Raw genomic sequence first — 19,979 nt, 5'->3', positions numbered from 1 at the left:
TCTATGGTGTTAAAAACAGCAAAAATTTAGAATACTTATTGTACAGTGAACACAGCTTCTATTTATCTGTAGCCATATAAATCCACCAAAATCAACCGAGGTATGGATAATGAGGAAAAACCATAGCGTTGTACACTTCGGTCAACAGACGACAGTCAAACTTTAACGGGGACGACCCTGTTCCCTCCGTTCACAAAGGCGCCAATAGAGTGGGTATAAAAGGATGCACGCCCCCCTAGTTTAGCCTTAAGTAGTGTAATTTATCGCCTTTCATAACATTTGTACTACGGAATAATACTCCTGATTAACGGGAACTAGATCAAGCGCGGTTGCGCCCCCCTAAATTTTTCATCGGGTCCCCCTTTTCTGCCCTCCCCCCCAAAAAAAATCCTTGATCCGCACCTGTCTCCATTGAATAACAAGGAAAATCACATTCCTCAATAATTTCAATCTGAATATTTATCTTAAACTTACGTTTAAACTTACCTCCGATTTACATCACAAACAAAATTTGCCCACCCCCCCCCCCCTGATGTCTAAATGTATACCCTTACTTTGCATATATAGGGGGGGGGGGCTGATATTCAGTTCCGATATAAAAGATTATTATATTTTTAATAAGCATAAAAAAAGGCATCGAATGGTGTATTAAATTTATTACTAACTCAATAATATGATTTGGTATATATTTACCCATTTTTGTTGGAAATGAATTTTAGCCCCCACCCCTATATATACCAATTCTGGGTATATATTTGCAAGTTAGGGGGGGGGGGGGGAAATTGAAACTTACCTCTCATTTACACAGAAATAAAATTACCCCACCCCCCTAATGTGCAAATATATACCCTGAATTGTTATATATAGGGGTGGGGGATAAAATTAATTTCCAAAAAAAATAATTGCTATATTCTTAAAGAGCATAAAAAAGAACATTAAAGAGTGTAATTTACTTAATTAACTCAAGTTTGCGTGAATTAAACTTACTCCTAATGCAAATTTATCAGATCAACCTATTTTGCACCCCTTAATTTTTTTTATTATATCGACCTATTTCGTCCCCCCCCCCCCCCCCCCCCCCCAACAAAAAAAAAATCCCTGATCGGCACATGCTCACATTGAATAACAAAGATAATCACTTTTCTCAATAATTCCAATCTGAATTATTATCTTCTCTAAAAATCAAATTTGTTATACAAATTTGTAATAAACCTTTAAAAATTAATTTTTCATTTGCGAAATAGTGATTTACAAACTGCAGCTATTTCGAAATTAGCTTGGCCGAGATTACAGCGTATAGAAAACAAGACCGGGAAAACCAGTTTTTTTGCTGGTGGCCATGAATAGGGAGACTGCTGGTCGGGAATAGGCAATATTGCGTCATAAGTATTTACAATGAGCCGTTTGTATGTCCGACTTTAGGCGGAATTGTCACTTGTTAGTAATTCAAAAATAAGCAGTTCTGTACTAGGCTTAACTATTTGAATTAGTAACCTACTTGTTCACAAAAGATACATAATTTTAACTGTAAAAAAATTAAGTTTCTAGGTGGTATAATACAGTAATTAGAGTAGTTAAAATGTCAAAAAGTTTTAAAAGTGATTAAAGTGTCCGACTACTGGGTGTCTTACCCTAGGATTTTACTATAGCTGAACTGAGGCAATGAATAGCCTAGATACTATTTGAAAAGTGATTGGAGAGGGTGGGCATCCATGAAAAAGTGCTAAATTGAGAGAGGAATTTGGGAAAATATTTGTGGGTGCCCACCAAAAATTTGAAAAATTTGCAAGTTACCCGAAAATCTGAAAAACCTATGAACAATGAAATTTTTTCAGAATATGGGGCTGAGTTGAGGCAACAGATATGTACTATTTTAAAGATAAAGTTGGCTTTAAAGGGTTGTTTTCCTGTCATTTCAAGCAAATTAATGGTCCTAGCCTATGTCAATTCTAAATTCTTGGTCAAACTTCTTCAGACCATAGATGGGTGTGCCTTGTTTGCCTCTTGTTACAGCAAGTCTAACAGTCTTATTTCAATTTTAAACTCTTGGTCAACATGTCTGAGACTAGAAAGGCTAGCATATCTTTCCAAAAACTAACAAACAAGTATGTGTCCTATAAGAGAGTCATGCATACTCTCACCACTTACCCATGCCCCGAGCCATTTGAACATTTGCCTCTCAATTACTTGGACTATCTGTCTTGGCTTTTCTCTGTCTACAATTAGCCATGTCTTGATACAACCTACTGCACAATACTTGATAACTTCAATTGATAGTTATCATGTTACCTGTGCTAAAATGTTGTTTTGTCAAAATTTTAATAGGCAGACTTGTCATGTAGGCAAATTTCAAGGCCCTTTAGAGGGAGATCGAGTGAACATGTATACTTCAAAATACCTTCCCAGGACATACTTTAGCCTGTAGACCCATCCCTGAAAGTTTCATTTTCCTAACCTTACCCCTTTCCAAGAGAGCCAATAGAAGCCAAAGTAGAATTTTACCAGCTTGAAGATATTTGAAGGTGCAGGAATGGGTAAATTTCTAGGTGACACTATAATTGAGCTAGGATAAAAGTCAAACCATCATTTGATGCCTTTTTTTATGCTCTTTCATAATTCAATAGTTGCTTCTGTTAGAAATTGCATCTTGAGCCCATAAAGGGGCCCCAAAGGTATTTTATTTTTTTTAACCAAACAAAGAACTTATCAACACTAGCTAAGTTATTGAAAAGTGGTTAAAAACATATCTTTAGTTTATAAATAAGTCGTTAAGGAGTAATATACTCCAAAAATACTTATTTATTTATTCTTAAAATTCATATCTCATTTATTAGTAAACTCAAATATAAACTGCTTAAATTTTTTATATTAATTTTTAAAAAAAAATAAATTATTTTTTAATTTTAAAATTTGGATTACAAAATTAATTTTTTTTTATTGCATGTTTAGGGGGGTGGGAGGGGGCTGGTAAAGTTCATGGTTAATTTGCAGTGGGCCATGTAATTTAGTTAGGATGAAAGTGAAAACATCATTTGATGCTTTTTTATGCTCTTTTCTAGTTCATATAAAATACCTTCAGAGCCCCTATAAGGGTTCAAGATGCAATTTGCAACAAAAGAAATTACTGAATTATGAAAGAGCATGAAAAAACAAGAAATAATGTTTGCACTTTCATCCTATTGATGTAACAGTGCCAACTAGAAATTTACCCATAATTTCACCAGGATCTGCCACTTCTGTTGGATATAATACTTGTTGGATCTGCCAACAAGTATTCCCCAAGTATTTCAACACATATCAATAAATAAAAGTTCAAATAGGGATAAAATCCTTTTAATAGACAGTGTTTTTTATAACAGTGATAGAAATTCACAAAAATACCAGATATTTCGGTCACATATACAGTGACCATCATCAGTATTAAAACTCTCACTTTGTGAATTTCTATCACTGTTATAAAAAACACTGTCTATTAAAAGGATTTTATCCCTATTTGAACTTTTATTTATCGTCATGGAAAGGCAGTGTGGTCTCCGAAATTATCTAACACATATCAACTTGAGTTCTGACTTGTGTCAAAAACAGGTAAACTTTTGTTCTGTTGAATTTTTTGGTGAAATTGATCCAGTTTATGAACATTAGAGTTTTTTAATGGAAGTTTCTGATAAAAATTCAAACTTTTAGTCAAACTGTTAGACTTGTAGATGTTTTTCATGTACATTTAAATACTTTTCAAATAATGGCTTCTGTAGTAGAAAGTTTTTTTTTGCTATATTTATCTAATTATCAGTACCTTTACCATGCCTACTATCACTCCTCCCCCCTTCAGAGGACAGTGATATTTGATAACCTTTAAAAATTTAAGTTTTATGAATGTGAAACCTTGTAAAACTGATCTTCTGCTTAAATGAAGTACAGTAAATCTTTTTTCAGCTTCACAGCTTTTCTTAATGTCAATTTATGAGCTTTCAAAAATCTGCAAATATGTCACAAAAATTAGAAAATACAACTTGATATGGCTTAAAATTTTACTCAAAATAGTTGAAATTGTATTTTCAGAACTGAAACCAGAGACAAAGAAACGGATAACTGAAAATTAATGTAAAATATTATTTTATCAACATTTTAATAGACAGTTTCTAAGACTTACAAATCAGAAGAGGTTTAACATAGAAGCTTGGCAATACTGGAGTCATTACTGAAAGTTTCATTTTCCTAACATAACCCCTTAACAAGGTAGTGAAAAGTAGCTAAATTGGAATTTTACTGCAGAAAGCTGTTAGACCATTTTTTTTAAGAAGACAAAAATTGATTAGACTCTGGAAGCAAAACCAGAATGCTTGTTGAAAGTGATTCTGGCTGCTTGTGTTTGCTTTTAGATTCAAATTCATTGTTTCATGAGCATAGTAAAACATGCAATTTTCACTCTTTTTTGTCATATTTTTATCAGTTTATTGAAGAAATTAACAACATTTCGAAAGTCTTTGAATATTTTAATTGTGACCAATTATTAAAATAAAAATTTGTTTTTGATGTGCAACCAATTTAAACCTGAAAATGGTTTACATACTTAAAAATGAAAGGTACTTGAAACAAATTTGGGTTATATAATTGTGCATTAGGGGGGGGGAGGGGGGACATAACATTGGGCCAGCATGCAAAATATTTTAGCAACAATTATTATGCATGGTATGAAGTAAGAATTGGTTTTAGACTTCATGCTGTCAAAATACTTTACCCCCAACCCCCTAATGTGCTAGTATATAGCCTAAACCATAAATTTCTCATCTATTCTGTCATTTTTCTTTTTTTTTCTATTGCTAATCTGAAAGAAAATGGTGGAAAGTCTCTGAATTAATGAAAAACTTCAGCAGTGGTGGGTTTATCATCCAAGTACCAAATGAAATTCGTATACATGAATGTAAAATCTAGGCTATATAAATAAAGTGCAACAATGGAAGAATGGTAAATTTAGAAAAAAAATTTGCTTTTTGGTGTTGCTTGAAACTAGCATGAACAATTTTCATTAGCCTGTATTATAAGCCAGTTTTGCCTTGTTGTTTTTTGCAACTATTCCTTTTTGCCATAAAGAAATATCTTGTTGAAAAAAAATATATATTGTGTCTAGTCAATATACTACACAAGACTTGTTTCAACAAAGAGGCTCCCACATATAACAGTGTTCAATAATAATGGAATATATTTTTTGGGCTATATTTGGGATCATTGTAGGAATTGTCTTAATAAGGTCGCAAATGGTACTCTTCTATGATTTAGAGGTTTTCTGAAGAACAGTTGTAACTATAGACTGGTAACAATCCTTTTAAATGTTTACCTCTTAATGATAAAGATTCCAATTCTCCAAACTCCCCCCCCCCCTCTTAACATATGGTAGAACTTAGATAAAAATCTGCGATGTAATTCAAAATCCAATGCTAAGTTGATGTTCCAAGGTCATATGTTGCATCTGCATGGATTTATTATGATAAAATCTAATAAATGTGTCAGTAAATGAATATTGTAGTTTCTCCACTTTTAAGCATTTACATTAAATTGTATTGTCCAGCAAAATAAGGATTAAATCCTGTAGAATTGCTGTTTTGTGATTATGATAATTATTGGATGTTTCAATGGCATCCCACCCAGTTTGCCACAGCTTTGATGACCATTCTCCATCAATGGCTCTTTTTAAGGCAGCCTTACAGCTTCTTTGTAGTGGCAGCTTCTCTGGGGGTAGTGGACAGCTTCTTTGGTGAGCAAATTCCACAAACTCACTATTCTATTAGTGAAGAAGCTATTGTGTAGTCTAGTTGCAGCTCTCTTCTGACATAGTTTCCAACTGTACCCCTTAGTTCTGGCCAATTGGTCAATTTGAAATGGCTTATTTAATAGAGAGTTAGAATTCAGGAGATTATTCATCATAATGATATCACCCCTTTTACATCTATAGACAAGAGTGGGGAATTTCAGTCTGTTCAGACAGGATAAATAGTTTAAATATTTGTGTCTGTCAATTGCTTTTGTAGCCCATCTCTGAAGCAATTGTAACTTCTGCTGGTCACATTTGTTGAGGGGGCTACCAACACCCATTTCAAACTCCAAATTAAGCCTGGTCAATGCTAGTTGACCTACTAGTGATTGGTCTTTTTATAAAGCCAGGGGTTTGGACTGCTTCGGCTACAGCTGTCTGTGTGTGCATAGTGAATTTTAATTTTTTATCAACTCAGACCACCAAGTCTCCCTCCACTTCAGACAAGATTATAGTCTGTCTTGATTTGTCCATCTGTAACATATGATAAGGGCATTTCTCATTTTTTTTTCAAAGTAGATTATATGACATTTGTTTTCATTGAATTATAGCCTCCATATTGTTGCTCACTGCATAAGTCATTCTGCATAAAGGCTCTTTTTGGGTGTATCAACAGGTCAAATGAGTTTGGAGTAATCAGCATAAAGACTTATTTTATTTTTGACTGTGGTTGGTGTATCATTTATATAAATGTTAAAAAGTGTTGGTCCCAAGATGGCTCCCTGGGGCACTTCACTTAGTACTTTCACTGCTTCTGAAAAGAACACCTGTCCATTATCTTCAAATATTTTTACCCTTTGTTTTCTCCCAGAAAGAAACTGAAGCACCTACTCTATGATTTAATTATGTGTAATTTAGTGTCAATTCACAAAAATTTTTGTTCAGGGAGATTTTGCTTTCAATGAAAGTACAAAGGAAAGGTATTTTTCCATTGAAATTACCACAAAATGTATTTTCAAAATCTAGAATGGAGTGGAGGGACTTAGGTATTAACCAAAATATTTAAATCATCTTTAGACCATATTTAAATCATGTACAGAATATTCGTTTTAATCATCTTGGCTATATAATTTGATTTAAGGTAATCTAAAAATTTTTTTCCAAGCTTTATTGAATTTGGTACTTTTATAATCATTAAACACGTCAACTAGCCTTTAGTTAAACTAATTTTGAAAAAATTTGAGTTAAGACAAGGTTTGCAGCTAAATTGTCATGCATCTTGCTGGGTCCTAGTATAGGCTTTTCATATGATTGAGAAGTGTTGCTTTTTCAAGTCAACAAAACACAATATTCTGTAATTCTACAAATGAAATTTGAGTTCTTGTCAGTTATACTGAAAACACCCTAGGAGTGAAGTTATTAATAATAATAATAATATATAAATAGGCCACAATAAAACAAATAGGCCACAGGGCCTCTAAACTGCCATCCACAGAAAAACACTTAGAAAAGAGAGCGATACAGACTTCTGAATTCTTGGCGAGCAGAGAGATGGCTCAACACAGACAGAAATCCTACTATGACTGGCATGCTAGAGAACATCCTGAACTCAGAGGAGGTGACCAGGTTTTCTTCAGAAAACAGCCAGAAGTGCTGTGGAAAAGCGGGGAAATAATTAAAGAGGCAGATGAGCCTAGATTGTACTACCTATCAACTAAAGATGGTACAATCCTTCGTTGCAACCAAAGACACTTAATCAAAGCAGCCTCTCCACTCACACCTGATGATAGACCTGAGAGTTCTCTTATGTTACTGCTAATGAAATTTTTCAAAATATGGTGAAAATATAATACTTCTGTAACAAAATTATGAATGCTACAACAGGAAAGTATTGAAAGCCGGCTGCCCAGAACATATAATATTAAATGCCTAACATAACATGACCTAACCAAATACCAACTCTTTATATTAAATGTTTAATTGAAATATATTTACAGTGCAGTTTTCCACCGAGCCTAAGCTAATTGTCCCCAAATATAGGCAGCTAAACTATTTTTTATTCTTTGATCTTTCATATCAAAATTCATGAGTGTGTTCTGGATAATTAACAAGTACCAAATTCGATTCAAAATCAAATAAAAAATTGCTAATTTAAACCTTCATAGCCTTATTTTGTAGGAACAGGAAGAGAAAGAGAAACACCCTATTTCTGAGTTTTTATTTGTGAAGGAGCTGAACCAGGTACAAAACAAGTTCCTGGGCCCTAGTTTAGAATTTAATTCTGATTGTGTCTAAAGTATCACTTTTCTAATACAGCAAAATTCCTGAGCTTTTAATAGTTCTGGTTAATATTGTTAATGCTAGGTGAGTGGAAACCTTGCCATTAAACTCCTTTAAGCTGTTCACAAATATCATATGGTATATGCATTATTCCAACAAAATTAAAGGCCCTAAAAAAATAAAAGAAAATTTTCAGATAGTTGTGAATAAATGGACAAAATACCAATTTAAAAATTTATTACTGTGAATACAAAAAAATTTGCAGCTTTTGTGGAAAAAATATAAAACTTGAGTGCCATTTCGAACTGTTGTTGATAATAAGGCATGTTTTATAAGTGGCATTAACTTATTTCAGAGATAACATCATGGAGTTGTCTTAAATTCCAAATATGGGTGAACCTATCACCATTCCTGAGACTTCTGTTAAAAATGGTAAGTTATCCTATTCAATTTTGGTATCAAAATAAAAATAGAGCTGCTTTACTTTAGTAAATATTTTCTCTTTGTTTCTCTTGCTTATAAAGTTCTCCCAAGTAAAAATAGCAAAAAGAAAGAACTTATACAGTAAAAGCTTGGATCTAGTCCTTAAGAGTTGGCAATTAAAGGGCTATTTTGAAAAACAAAATTCTTTTTGTTTGTTTTTGTTTGTTTCCTGTTAAAAGATATTTGTTTGTTTCCTGTTATTGTCTTCCGGTGATTTGTAAATAAATAAAAAAAAGGATAAGGAAAATGTACTATGCTGGTGACAGAAGAGGTGACATCAAGCAATCTTCTTCTTTTTCAGTTCCCACTAAGCATCCCTCTTGGTAGCTAACCCACAAGCTATTGGTTTTTATCTTGTGGCATTTATTATTGTCTTGTTGTCTTGTCTTGCCATTTGTTATTTGTATTAATTCCCTGGCAAAAAGTGCATAATTCAATAATGTTTTTCTGACTTCAAAATTATTTCAATTTTCACACTCTTGATACTAAGACAGGTCCTGGATTTGTTAGTTTTTTTAAATTTCTTTAAATAGATCTCAAGTGGGAGGGGTGCAAAAAATATTTTTTTTTGGATTTTTCTGGTGATTTTTCCAATAGAATTTACACAGCTTCTCCTTTCCCTATCTGTAAATATTCACTTTTTTCTAAGTACTGTTTTTTTTGTTTTGTTTTTCATATGTGGTATTTGTTTTATATGTGGTATTATTTTTGGTATATTTGTGGTATATTCTATTTTTTATTTTACAGGAAATATTGTCCTAATGTTTATTTTAAATAATATTTTCACAACTTGGATTTGTTATTCATTTTAATTAATACTTTTACTTAGGTTTAAACTTAAGCCCTATTGAATCTGATGATAGTTTGAACTGAAATAGTCTTATTCTTATTTTGTTGTGTCCTAAATTTGTGAGCTTGTCTCCAGGCTTTATTTTCTGATAATTTAGCGTGTTTTAAACTAGAAGATACTTTGGAGGAGGGGGGGGGGTCAGAATATGATTCTTATAATGGGTGATTGTCTTTCAGTTCTTCCATTAGAATTGGAAGAAAAAATGTTTCGGTTATCAGCTATAATATTTGAATATTTCTCTCAAAGAGGAAGGGGGGTGTCTATTTTCTTTCCTTTATATGTATATGTTATCAAAAATCAAACTGACAAACAAACGAATATAATCTGAAAGAAATTGAATTAAATATGCAAAAAATGAAATTGCTAGTACAATGTAATTGCACGGCACTAAAAAAACTGATATTAGTAGGCTACTAAGAGGAAAAAGCAACATTGCCACTAAAGGTTTTTTTTTACCCTAGATAATTAGCCAACTGATTAGCCTCTTAACCGCATAACCTCTGGAAGAATTTTAGGATTCCTTTTTTTCAACTCTAAATACTGAGATTTGGTGTGGCTGTTTGCAAAAGATAGTCTGATTTCTGTTCTTAAAAGGACTATTATTCATTCTCGTTGGATAATAGGTTGAAAAAGAGGAAGCAGTAGGGCTTGTTATGTAAGCTTTTCTGTTGAAAATGTTTGATGTCTCTTTTATTTATGCTTTCTTTCAGAAGTTGAAGAGGCTTTACCAGACTTTCCAGCCCATCTTTTGTCTCCTAAAAGGGAAGATTATCCTTTGGGTAGTTTTTGCTGTTTTTCAGGACCATGTAAACTTGAACCTGACACCCAGGAACTGGGCTCCACATGTTGTGACAGTGAAGGTACATCTCAAGCATTTGTTTTTTGTATAATCGAATATTTTGGGTAATATTTTATTGGGAAAAACTAGAAAAAATTAGAATTTGCAAGTACTTCATCATCTTAAGATTTAAAACTGCCATAGCCAAGACGAGGTGAAAAAAAAAATAACTTAAAATTATGCAATGTATTTTGGACAACAATTTTTTTCAAATCATTCAATTTTAAAATTTATGAATAAAAAGTTTGCTAAAGTTGTTCAAAGAGTTGTAGTAGTAAATAATAAGTATAGTTTTCTTAATACTTTGTGCATTCAGGTGATTGTCTTTCTTTTCTCTCTCCAATTGGTTATCTCTATTGTTGTAAATCCAGCTGAAAATATTTTATTATTATTGTTACAAAACGTTCGTAGTAAGATTCAGTTTGACTTCTGAATTTTGGAAAACTCATCAAAACAATTTAAGTGTTAAACACAGAACAATTCAGTCAGTTTTAAATATTCCCCTAAAATAGGCCTCTGTTTTTAAAAGAAAAGATGGAATAATTATGTAAATCAGCGCTGTATTATTCTGTTAGCAAATCATTAAAGGGACTATGCTATCATAGGTAGAAACTTCCATGAACAACTCTAGCAAAAGCCAATTTAAACAAAAGTCAAGTAAACAAAAGTTTAAATAGTGAGATTTTCATTATAGATATTCAGTTACAAAAGAATGTCCTGTATTTATAGGAGTTAGTCAGAGAGGAAGAGGATTTTCCTTAGGAAGAAGTGAAAATTATTGTTCTGTTATGTCCAAAACAGCGTTATTATTTAAAAAAAAGGTACAAAAATATAAAACAACTTCAAGTAATGACATGCACATGAGCTTTGAGATTTTTCTTATCATATTATTTGTGGTAGAAAAAAAAGATTTTGTATATATTATATTATATAAAATGAGGGAACATGGAACTTTTTCTACATACTTCTAAGGTACTTCTCTTTCAACGCATTAATGGCAGTGGGATAATCGGGTGGTACAGACCACGAAGGGTGGTACTCTCCAGGTATTGGCACCAAGAGAAGAAAGTGGAAGGGTCAGGTTACTTCTGAAGTATACATCCAATGTAGATTTTCCACTGAGCCTAAGATAATATTCTCCGAATACAGGCACCTGAACTATTTTTTCCCTGAGATCTTTATTATTAAAACTCTTGAGCGTGTTCTGGATAATTAATAAGTATCAAATTTTTCTCAAAATACAAATTTGCTGATTTGAACCTTCATAGCCTTATCAAACAGTTCGTGGTAACAAACTGTAAGTAAGGAGCAACCAGCTCAATAGTAACCGAAACTCTAAAAAACGGAATTTTGATACCAATAGACCCATCAAAGAAACAGATTTTAATGCTGATTTTAAAGAAGTAAATTTCAAAAAGTTTAGTCCTAACCTTCAAAAGTTACGCACCAGAGAAAATTTGCCTGATTTTTCAAAAAGGGTTTCATGCTCCTTTCTGCAACAATCAGGACTTTAGTATTTTTTTCTAGAAGAAAGTTCACAGATGCGTGTTTATTTATTTTTTTCCCAGGGGTGATCTTAACTACCCAGTGGTTCTAGAATATTTTGGGAGGGCTCATTCTAACTTAAATTAAAATTTCTAGTGCCCTTTTTATGTGACCAAAATATGGAGGGCAACTAGGCCCCCTTCCACGCTCCATTTTCCCCCAAAGTCACCTAATCAATAATTTTAAGATAGCCATTTTATTTAGCAGGGTCAAAAATGTAACTATGTCTTTTAGGACAACTGAATCCTCGAAAGTCATCCGGGGAAGGGCTGACAGTTTTGAACCTTACCCATTGTTTACATATAGCAGGCCTAGTGGTTATTGGGAAGTATACAGACGTTTTCAAGGGGGATTTTTTCTGGTTTTAGGGGGGGGGGTGGGGGGGTATATGGGAGTATCTGGTACGGGGCGCAGGGATATGGCTCGGCAGGGGGTGCTGGATTTTTCAGCAGTATTTAAAAAAACGATCAGAAATTAAATAAAAAAAAGCTTTTTAACTTAGTAAGGAACAAGATAAAAACTAAAAAACGAACAGAAATTATTACGTATATGATCGGGTCCGCCCCCAAGTCAAAACAACGCTCTTTAAGCTAAAGATTTTTTATTAATTTAATAAGAGCTATTTATTCTAATTAACGGCCTTTGTGATCATGGGGTCATTTTTGAATAATTTGAACAAAATTCGAACTTTAGTGTAATGTGCGTGTTATTGACTTGGGGACGAATCCTCTAATATACGTATTAAAAATATGCGGGAATAGAAGTTTGTTACATAAGTTAATTCGTAAGTTGCGTATATTTATTACTAATAAAAACGTTCGTAAATAAAATCAAACAACTTTTAAGAAAGCCATTTAACAAAATGAAAGTAAAATTAATATGAAAATTTTTGTTTTATTATTCGTGTACAGTGAGCCAAATCAAAACACTGCATTAATGTAAAAACTTTAAAAGATTAAAAATAAAACAAGTTTTTTTTAACTGAAAGTAAGGAGCAACATAAAAAATTAAAACGAATATAAATTATTCCGTATATGTAAGGGTCTGTCCCCTCCTCAACACCTCGCTCTTTATGCTAAAGTTTTTAACTATTATAAGATATTGAGTTGTGAGAAAGAGTCAAACTTTAGTGTAAAGAGTGAGGCTCTGGATGGCAGTGACAAAGGTATATTTGAAAATAATAGCGTTTTAAAATTAGTTTGAAAAGGGAAATTCCTCAATTCACGCATCGCCCAACCCAACTAAAGTACTCATCTTCCATTATCCCACACACTTCACTGAAGTATTGATGTACTACATGCCATATTGATCCCTCCAAATTTCAATAGAAAAGAAGATACCAGTTACGGCCAAGTCCACTGATAGAGAATCGATCTCCAAAACTGCAGTCCCACATAATCTGAGTCGCAAACCTGGAGCTCATATTATCAATTTACTTTCATCCCAGGGCATCATGAACGTTATATAATCATTTATCAGGTTTTATTATTTGTTCAACTCTGTTGTAAGTTCAATGTTCACAAAATAACCATAAAGTTAAACAGCGTTATTCCCATCATTTTCTAAAATAGTCAGGTTTAATGTATGGAAAATTGGTCATTTATTAAACTCAGAAAGGAGTCCACCTTTGACAGCAACCTTGCTTTTTACACCACTGAGTAGTGGATGCTGTTGGGTTTTGGAAGGGCAATCAAAGAAAGGGGTACAAATTCAACCTTTCGTTTATTGGTAATCACCAAACATTAAACTCTACAAATTGTGTTTTTGCAGATTCATGTCCACAAATAAAATAAAAGTGATTTTTTAAACACAATATAAAAACTGAAGCAAAATAAAAAAAAGTAAATTTACGTGAGTAGAAATATATTATTTGTTAAACTTGAAAAGCCTTGAGGTATCATTTTTATTGCTATTTTTTAGTTTATATAATGAAAAATAAGAACACACCACACAAAAGGTTTAATAGTGTTCTTTAACTTCAGATAGCTGTGCTTATTCGGTTTTGTATTCTTATTTTTGTTTTCAAAATAAAATTGTTCTTTGCTACAAGGTACATCAATGTTGGTCAAGTAACAGTTGAGCTTTGTTGATCCCATAATGCAACTTTAAGCAACCATCACTAAATAAAATTAGAAAAATTATTAGAGAATATCAAATACACAAAATTTTCTTGAGAATCTCACCTTTTAAGTGACAAACTTCGATTTTTTACACCCTTTTCATTAATCATATATCTACTTTCATCCCAATATGAGGTTCTTTAACTTTCTTTGCAAACTTACCTTTAAAAAAAAATTCTAGGGAAATCGCAAAATTTGTTTAATTTCATGGAAAATACAAGATTATGAAGTTTAAATGCATAGAATAGGAAACAAAACATCAACAAAAACATTTCTAACTAACTTTTACCTAGAAAAAGAGAAGGAGATCACTCATAGAAATCTATTACAAAAAAATATTTTAGATAGTGTAAAATGTAGTACTCCTTTTATTTTGATTATAAATTTCAAAGAAGTGTTGCAAGCATGCTCTACGTGATCACCATATCATCATCCTTTACCCCTCAAATAAGTTGTTGTAAGAGTGTATTTTACCCCACTCTGGTATCCGAGTGACTCATGCTATTAAAACAGAAAAACGATCACAAAGAGACAAGTGGCAAAGAACCTTGTTTAAATAGAAAAAGAACGTCGTAACCTCACACCTGCTTTTATGATATAAATGCATGAGATCTTAGTGCAACGGCTCCTTCGTCACTGTGAATTTGGGCGTTTTGAATATTTCTATAACACCTCAGTAAAGTTCTTCAAAAGCACTTTTGAAACTGTAGATTAGCATTGAATAAATTGTAAACTCAAAAGATGCTTGTGAAACTATAGAGTTCTACTGCCTTTTTTTAAATAAGTAAAAGGTAGCCAATAAGCCAAAGACCAAAGGTAGAAGCACTGATAATTTGCAATTATGTGTTGCCAGTCCCCAAAGGGTAGTTCTCAGTATGTATAAATAGGTTAGCTCTAGTTATTTCTATTTCCAGAAATTAATTAGATGTCATTTGGATGTGAAAATTTATGAATAAAGTGCCAATTCATGAAATCGGTTTTCTATTAGTCATATTACCTTTTATTAATTATCATACTATTATCACGGGTGCATCAAATTTTAACCCTTAAATTTTTTATGGTGTTTTGTTATGTGTTAATTTTCACGATTGTGGCCTTGTTTTTTTTTTACATTTTTAGGATTTCATGATTGATTTGTAAATTATTTAGAATATTTAATCCTACTTTTATTATTTTCTTTCTACTTGTTTGTTTTTAATTTTTGTTTTTTAAGATGGAGACCTTTCATCAGTTGGCGCTGAAACGATTAGAGACACTTCTACTTCTATCCTATCATATCAGCATCAATAGCTACCTGTGGATGCTGTATCCAGAATAAACAGTTTAACATCTGAATCGGACTCCCGAAGTCTGGATAACAATGACGAAGGTATATTTGAAACTATTAGTTTTGTGAACTTATTTTGAAAAGCAAATATTTTGTCAAACATGATAAGTTTTTGTAAATTTTACAAGCATAACATTAACAATATGTCAAGCAGTATCAACAGCATAATTCAAATTCAAGCATTTATTAACCTCCAAAATTGGAAAGTATAAATAAAAATAAAAATGAACAAACTGACCACTTAAATATATATAAATATATATATATATATATATATATATATATATATATATATATATATATATATATATATATATATATATATATATATATATATATATATATATATATATATATATATATATATATATATATATATACATATATATATATATACATATCTACATATCATGTATATATATATATATATATATATATACACATCTACGCGAGCTCCTCTTCCATCCTAATTTATTCTAAGCCTCCCTCTTTGAGCCCTCCCACGACCTTCCCGTTTCTCTTAATTCTTTCCTGATGAGGTCCTCCCACCCAAACCATAGACGACTTGCTTTCTGTTTAACCCTAGACTGATGACTAAAAAGAACAATCTTTGGCAATCTGTCATCTTTCATCCGCAGACCGTGCCTTAACCATCTCAACAACCTTTATCTCAATTATAGTCCTAGAAAGCGGGATTGAACTGTACTTTTCTTACAGCCTATCGTTTGAAATACAATCAGTCAGTCAGGTACCCAAAACAATCAATAGGCAATTTCTCTTGAAAACATCTAGCAAATCTTCCTCCGTTTTTCGGAACGCCAATACTCCATAACCATATTTGCCCTCTGTCATCAATAGAGCTTCCAATATTCTAATTATGGTTCGAAGACATCTATCCCTATTGTTCCAAATTTTTTTCAACTTTGAAAAAGTACTCTGACTCTTGGTTGTTGTACTTTTAACATCATCAATGTACCCACCATCTTCAATAATAATACTACCAAGGTAAGTAAAGCTGTCCACTTGATCGACTTTTTTGATACCCAAAGTCCTTTTTTTTCACTTATTTTTAGCCTTAGTGACTTAGTGTTCTTAACGTTAATTTATAAACCTATTCTAGCACCATGAACTCGCAAAATATCTAAAAGTTCATTAAATTTGCTCACTTTTTCATCTAGGATGTTCAAATCATCAGCGTAACCAATGTCTTGGAAATTTATACTTCCACATTTAATTCCGTGTTCCTCCATTGCCTTTCCTGTGCTCTATTGGACAAATTTCATCAAAACGATCAATACAATTGGGGATAGAACACAACTGTGCTTAACTCGAGATTTAATGCGAAATAAGCTACTTTATAGCTTTAATACAAAAATCTCACTTTTTAGCCTGAAAACATGCATCAAAACAGATAAAGACCATAAAAATTATCAATTAGTCATAATCTCGTGCGAATGCTTTGTCGTTTACTGGGATATAATTTCCTCGAATGGTGCCACTCCTCAAGTGGGAATAGATTTGGTTCCCAGTCTTGTGGGTAACCTGACAGGGTCAAGCCAGCCCTCTGCAGAGGCCTTTGTCCAGAGATCTGGATCTTACGTCCCGCCGCAGTTGTTTTATCGAAGATCCTCCCCCGATGGTGTTCTGTGTCAACATGCAATTTAAACCACTGCTGGGAGAAGGTATATAACTCACGGAACGTAGAACTTACTTGTGAGCAACTGTGTCTCTTATGGACTACTAGACATTCATCATGCTGGGAAAAATGCACTGATAAAAAGAATGTTCCTTTTAAGGAATTTGTATTTAAGGATAAATCATTAACGTGAAGAAAAAACATTTCAGTTTACGTAAAATGTTTATAGGCTAAAAATGAAAGCTGAACATCAATTTAGTTTCAACCTAAGTTTTCTTCAGAAATCGCGGTGAAATGGGGAAAGGGGGGCATTTTTCCCTGTAGACCCCCAATTTAGAACTTTATAATTATTTTCTGCTGTCTACGAGTTTATTGATACAATGACCTTCCTAATTTACGGAACGTTGCCGTTGAGTTTTCCAAGTGAAATAATGATACAAATCTAATATAAGTTCAACTAGGGGTTCAAAAGGAAATTATTCGATAAAACATATGAAATTCTTTTTTAAAATCCCGTATGACTTTGAAGTTTTAAAGCTGATAAAGATTTATATATTATATTAATTCTGATTCTTCCATGAAGTGAAACTGATTTCAAGTTTTGTTCTCTCATTTTTGTTTCAATTTAAAGTGGCAGGTAGTGTAGATCCAAAACAGGTTACAGCTATAGAATGTTCACCTTGCATTGATTTCTAATTATTGAATCGTTTACACATTATTTAATATGAATAAAATTATTTTTTATTATAGAGATAATTCATTCTACTGTGTGCAGTTCTGATGGTGTGGATCAACCAAAACTCTTAACATTTAGTCAAGATTTGGTTATATATGGTCATTTTTCACCAAGCGTGTCTGAGATAGAACGATCGGGAAGTTCATCACTAGATGTTACACAGAATCCTTCTCATGTGAGCAATTTGAAAAGGCATCGAACAGTGCGCAGTGGGGATAAACAGTTTCAATGTAAGGTCTGTGAAAAAACTTTTTCTCGGTCAAGCAATTTGATCCAGCACCAAAGAGTACACACTGGTGAGAAACCGTATAAGTGTGATATATGTGATAAAACTTTTTCTCTTTCAGGCAGTTTGATTAGGCACCAAAGAGTACATACTGGTGAGAAACCATTTAAGTGTGATATATGTGAGAAAACTTTTTCTCTTTCAGACAATTTGATTAACCACCAAAGAGTACATACGGGTGAAAAACCATTTTAATGTGATTAATGTGATAAAACTTTTTCTCAGTCAAGTAGTTTGATTCAGCACCAAAGAGTACACACTGGTGAGAAACCTTTTAAGTGTGATATATGTGAAAAAAAATTTTCGGAGTCAAGCAATTTGATTAACCACCAAAGAGTACACACAGGTGAAAATCCTTTCAAATGTGAGAAACCGTTCAAATGTGAGGTCTGTGAGAAAACTTTTTTTCTGTCAAGCAATTTGATTCAGCACCAAAGAATACACACTGGTGAGAAACCGTTTAAGTGTGATATATGTGAGAAAGCTTTTACTCAGTCAAGCAGCTTGATTAAGCACATAAGAGTACACACTGGTGAGAAACCGTTTAAGTGTGATATATGTGAGAAAACTTTTTCTGAGTCAGGCAGTTTGATTAGGCACCAAAGAGTACATACTGGTGAGAAACCGTTTAAGTGTGCTATAAGTGAAAAAACTTTTTCCGATTCAAGTACTTTGATTCAGCACCAAAGAGTACATTCTGGTGAAAAACCGTTTAATTGTGATATGTGTGAGATAAATTTTTCTCGGTCAAGCAATTTGATTAACCACCAAAGAGTACATACTGATGAGAAGCCGTTTAAGTGTGACATATAAAAAAGAGAATATTCTTCTAAATTTAATCTTAACAATCATATAACAACCCATTTATAATCTACAATAACAACTCCTGTGGTCTTGCTCAGCCCCATTGTAAACTGTCCCTCTGTTTTGTTGCTACTCATTTATTTATTTTTGTCAGTTCATTAATTGATTTGTGGAATATTTTTGTTCATTTCCTCTGTTAGTTTCTTTTTTTTTTTGTTTTAACTTGTTCCTTTATTTGGTTCTTAATACCACCCCCCCCCCTTCCCAAAATAGTCCCTATATGTACACGTGTTTGTTTAACCACCTCAGTAAAAACCATTTTATTATTCTTATAATTTTTTATCTCCTTTTTTAAAATATCTTTACTTTATCATTGGGATTCAAATATTGTAAAAAAATACGTATGTAGTTTTTGGTCTGTCCTCAGAGAAGTTAATCCTTAAAACTATGATTGTCACCAGGATTTCTAATCAAGAGATAAAAGGGGGATGTATGCTCATTAGGATTGTTCCAATGTGGCGAGGTCCTTATGAGTGATTAATATATCCTTAGGGAAACCACTGCAGAAGTAAAGAAAAGATAAATATTGGTTTGTTCGAGTGTTGTTATTGGTAAAATTGGGTATTTTGCCGTACTTTTACGGACCCTCTTAAAATTGGTACTTTACCTATTTACATATTTAGAATATTATACTGACATCTTTTACGGCGCTTTATAGTTAACATAGTGCAAAACATAGTGCAACATTGTACAAAACTGTCCAAAAGGCTAGGAAAAACAAGTTTGTGTATTATTTTGTTGTTGTGATGTCTACTGGATACACAGCAGGGTGAAAGAAAGGAATATAATTGCACTCAATAATTTCGTTGTGAAGTGTTTATAATTGAGTAATAAATTGGTATTTGACTAGCCCTTATCTAACACCATGTTATTTTATTTGCATATGCTTATTCTCGTTTAATGAACAATTTACGTAATCTTTCACTAAAAAAGTTCCAGAAAGTAATATCATTTGATCTGTGACTCTGTAGCAATGTTACCCAGTCTAATCTGGTTTCTCGCCTCTCTTTTGGATGGAAGATTGGATGGACCCACATTTTCTCTTCTTTCTGAAAAAAGTTGGGTGTTAATTGAGGTCAGTATTATTTCTGCTGCCAACCAGAGGTCTGAATTGATTTGGATTGGGAGAAGTACTTTATCCAGACTTGCTCAATACCTGGTTTGCCTGGTATGAAAAACCCTTCTCGAATGTAACATTCCTAAATACCACAATGTTTGAACCTTAACGTTCGTCTTCACAAAGCTTCTGATCCCTCAAAATAGCA

The 19,979-nt window shown here is 32.7% G+C and overlaps 1 protein-coding gene across 1 annotated transcript; it reads left to right on the top strand.

The window, feature by feature from the left end:
- The first annotated feature begins 8,418 nt into the window (after positions 1 to 8,418).
- Positions 8,419 to 18,885, top strand: LOC148944005 (uncharacterized). The gene is given in 3 exon segments (XM_089101329.1): positions 8,419 to 8,461; positions 10,073 to 10,222; positions 17,579 to 18,885. Coding segments are annotated over 3 exon segments (1,278 nt in total). The 3' UTR covers positions 18,664 to 18,885.
- The last annotated feature ends 1,094 nt before the right edge of the window (positions 18,886 to 19,979 follow it).

The sequence above is a fragment of the Artemia sp. Qi Xiang Cuo genome, chromosome 15 (genome assembly GCF_049724085.1).
Source record: "Artemia sp. Qi Xiang Cuo chromosome 15, ASM4972408v1, whole genome shotgun sequence".
Lineage (NCBI taxonomy): Eukaryota > Metazoa > Arthropoda > Branchiopoda > Anostraca > Artemiidae > Artemia > Artemia sp. Qi Xiang Cuo.
The sequence above is the reverse complement of the archived record's forward strand: the minus strand, read 5'-3'. Positions and strand labels throughout refer to the sequence as shown.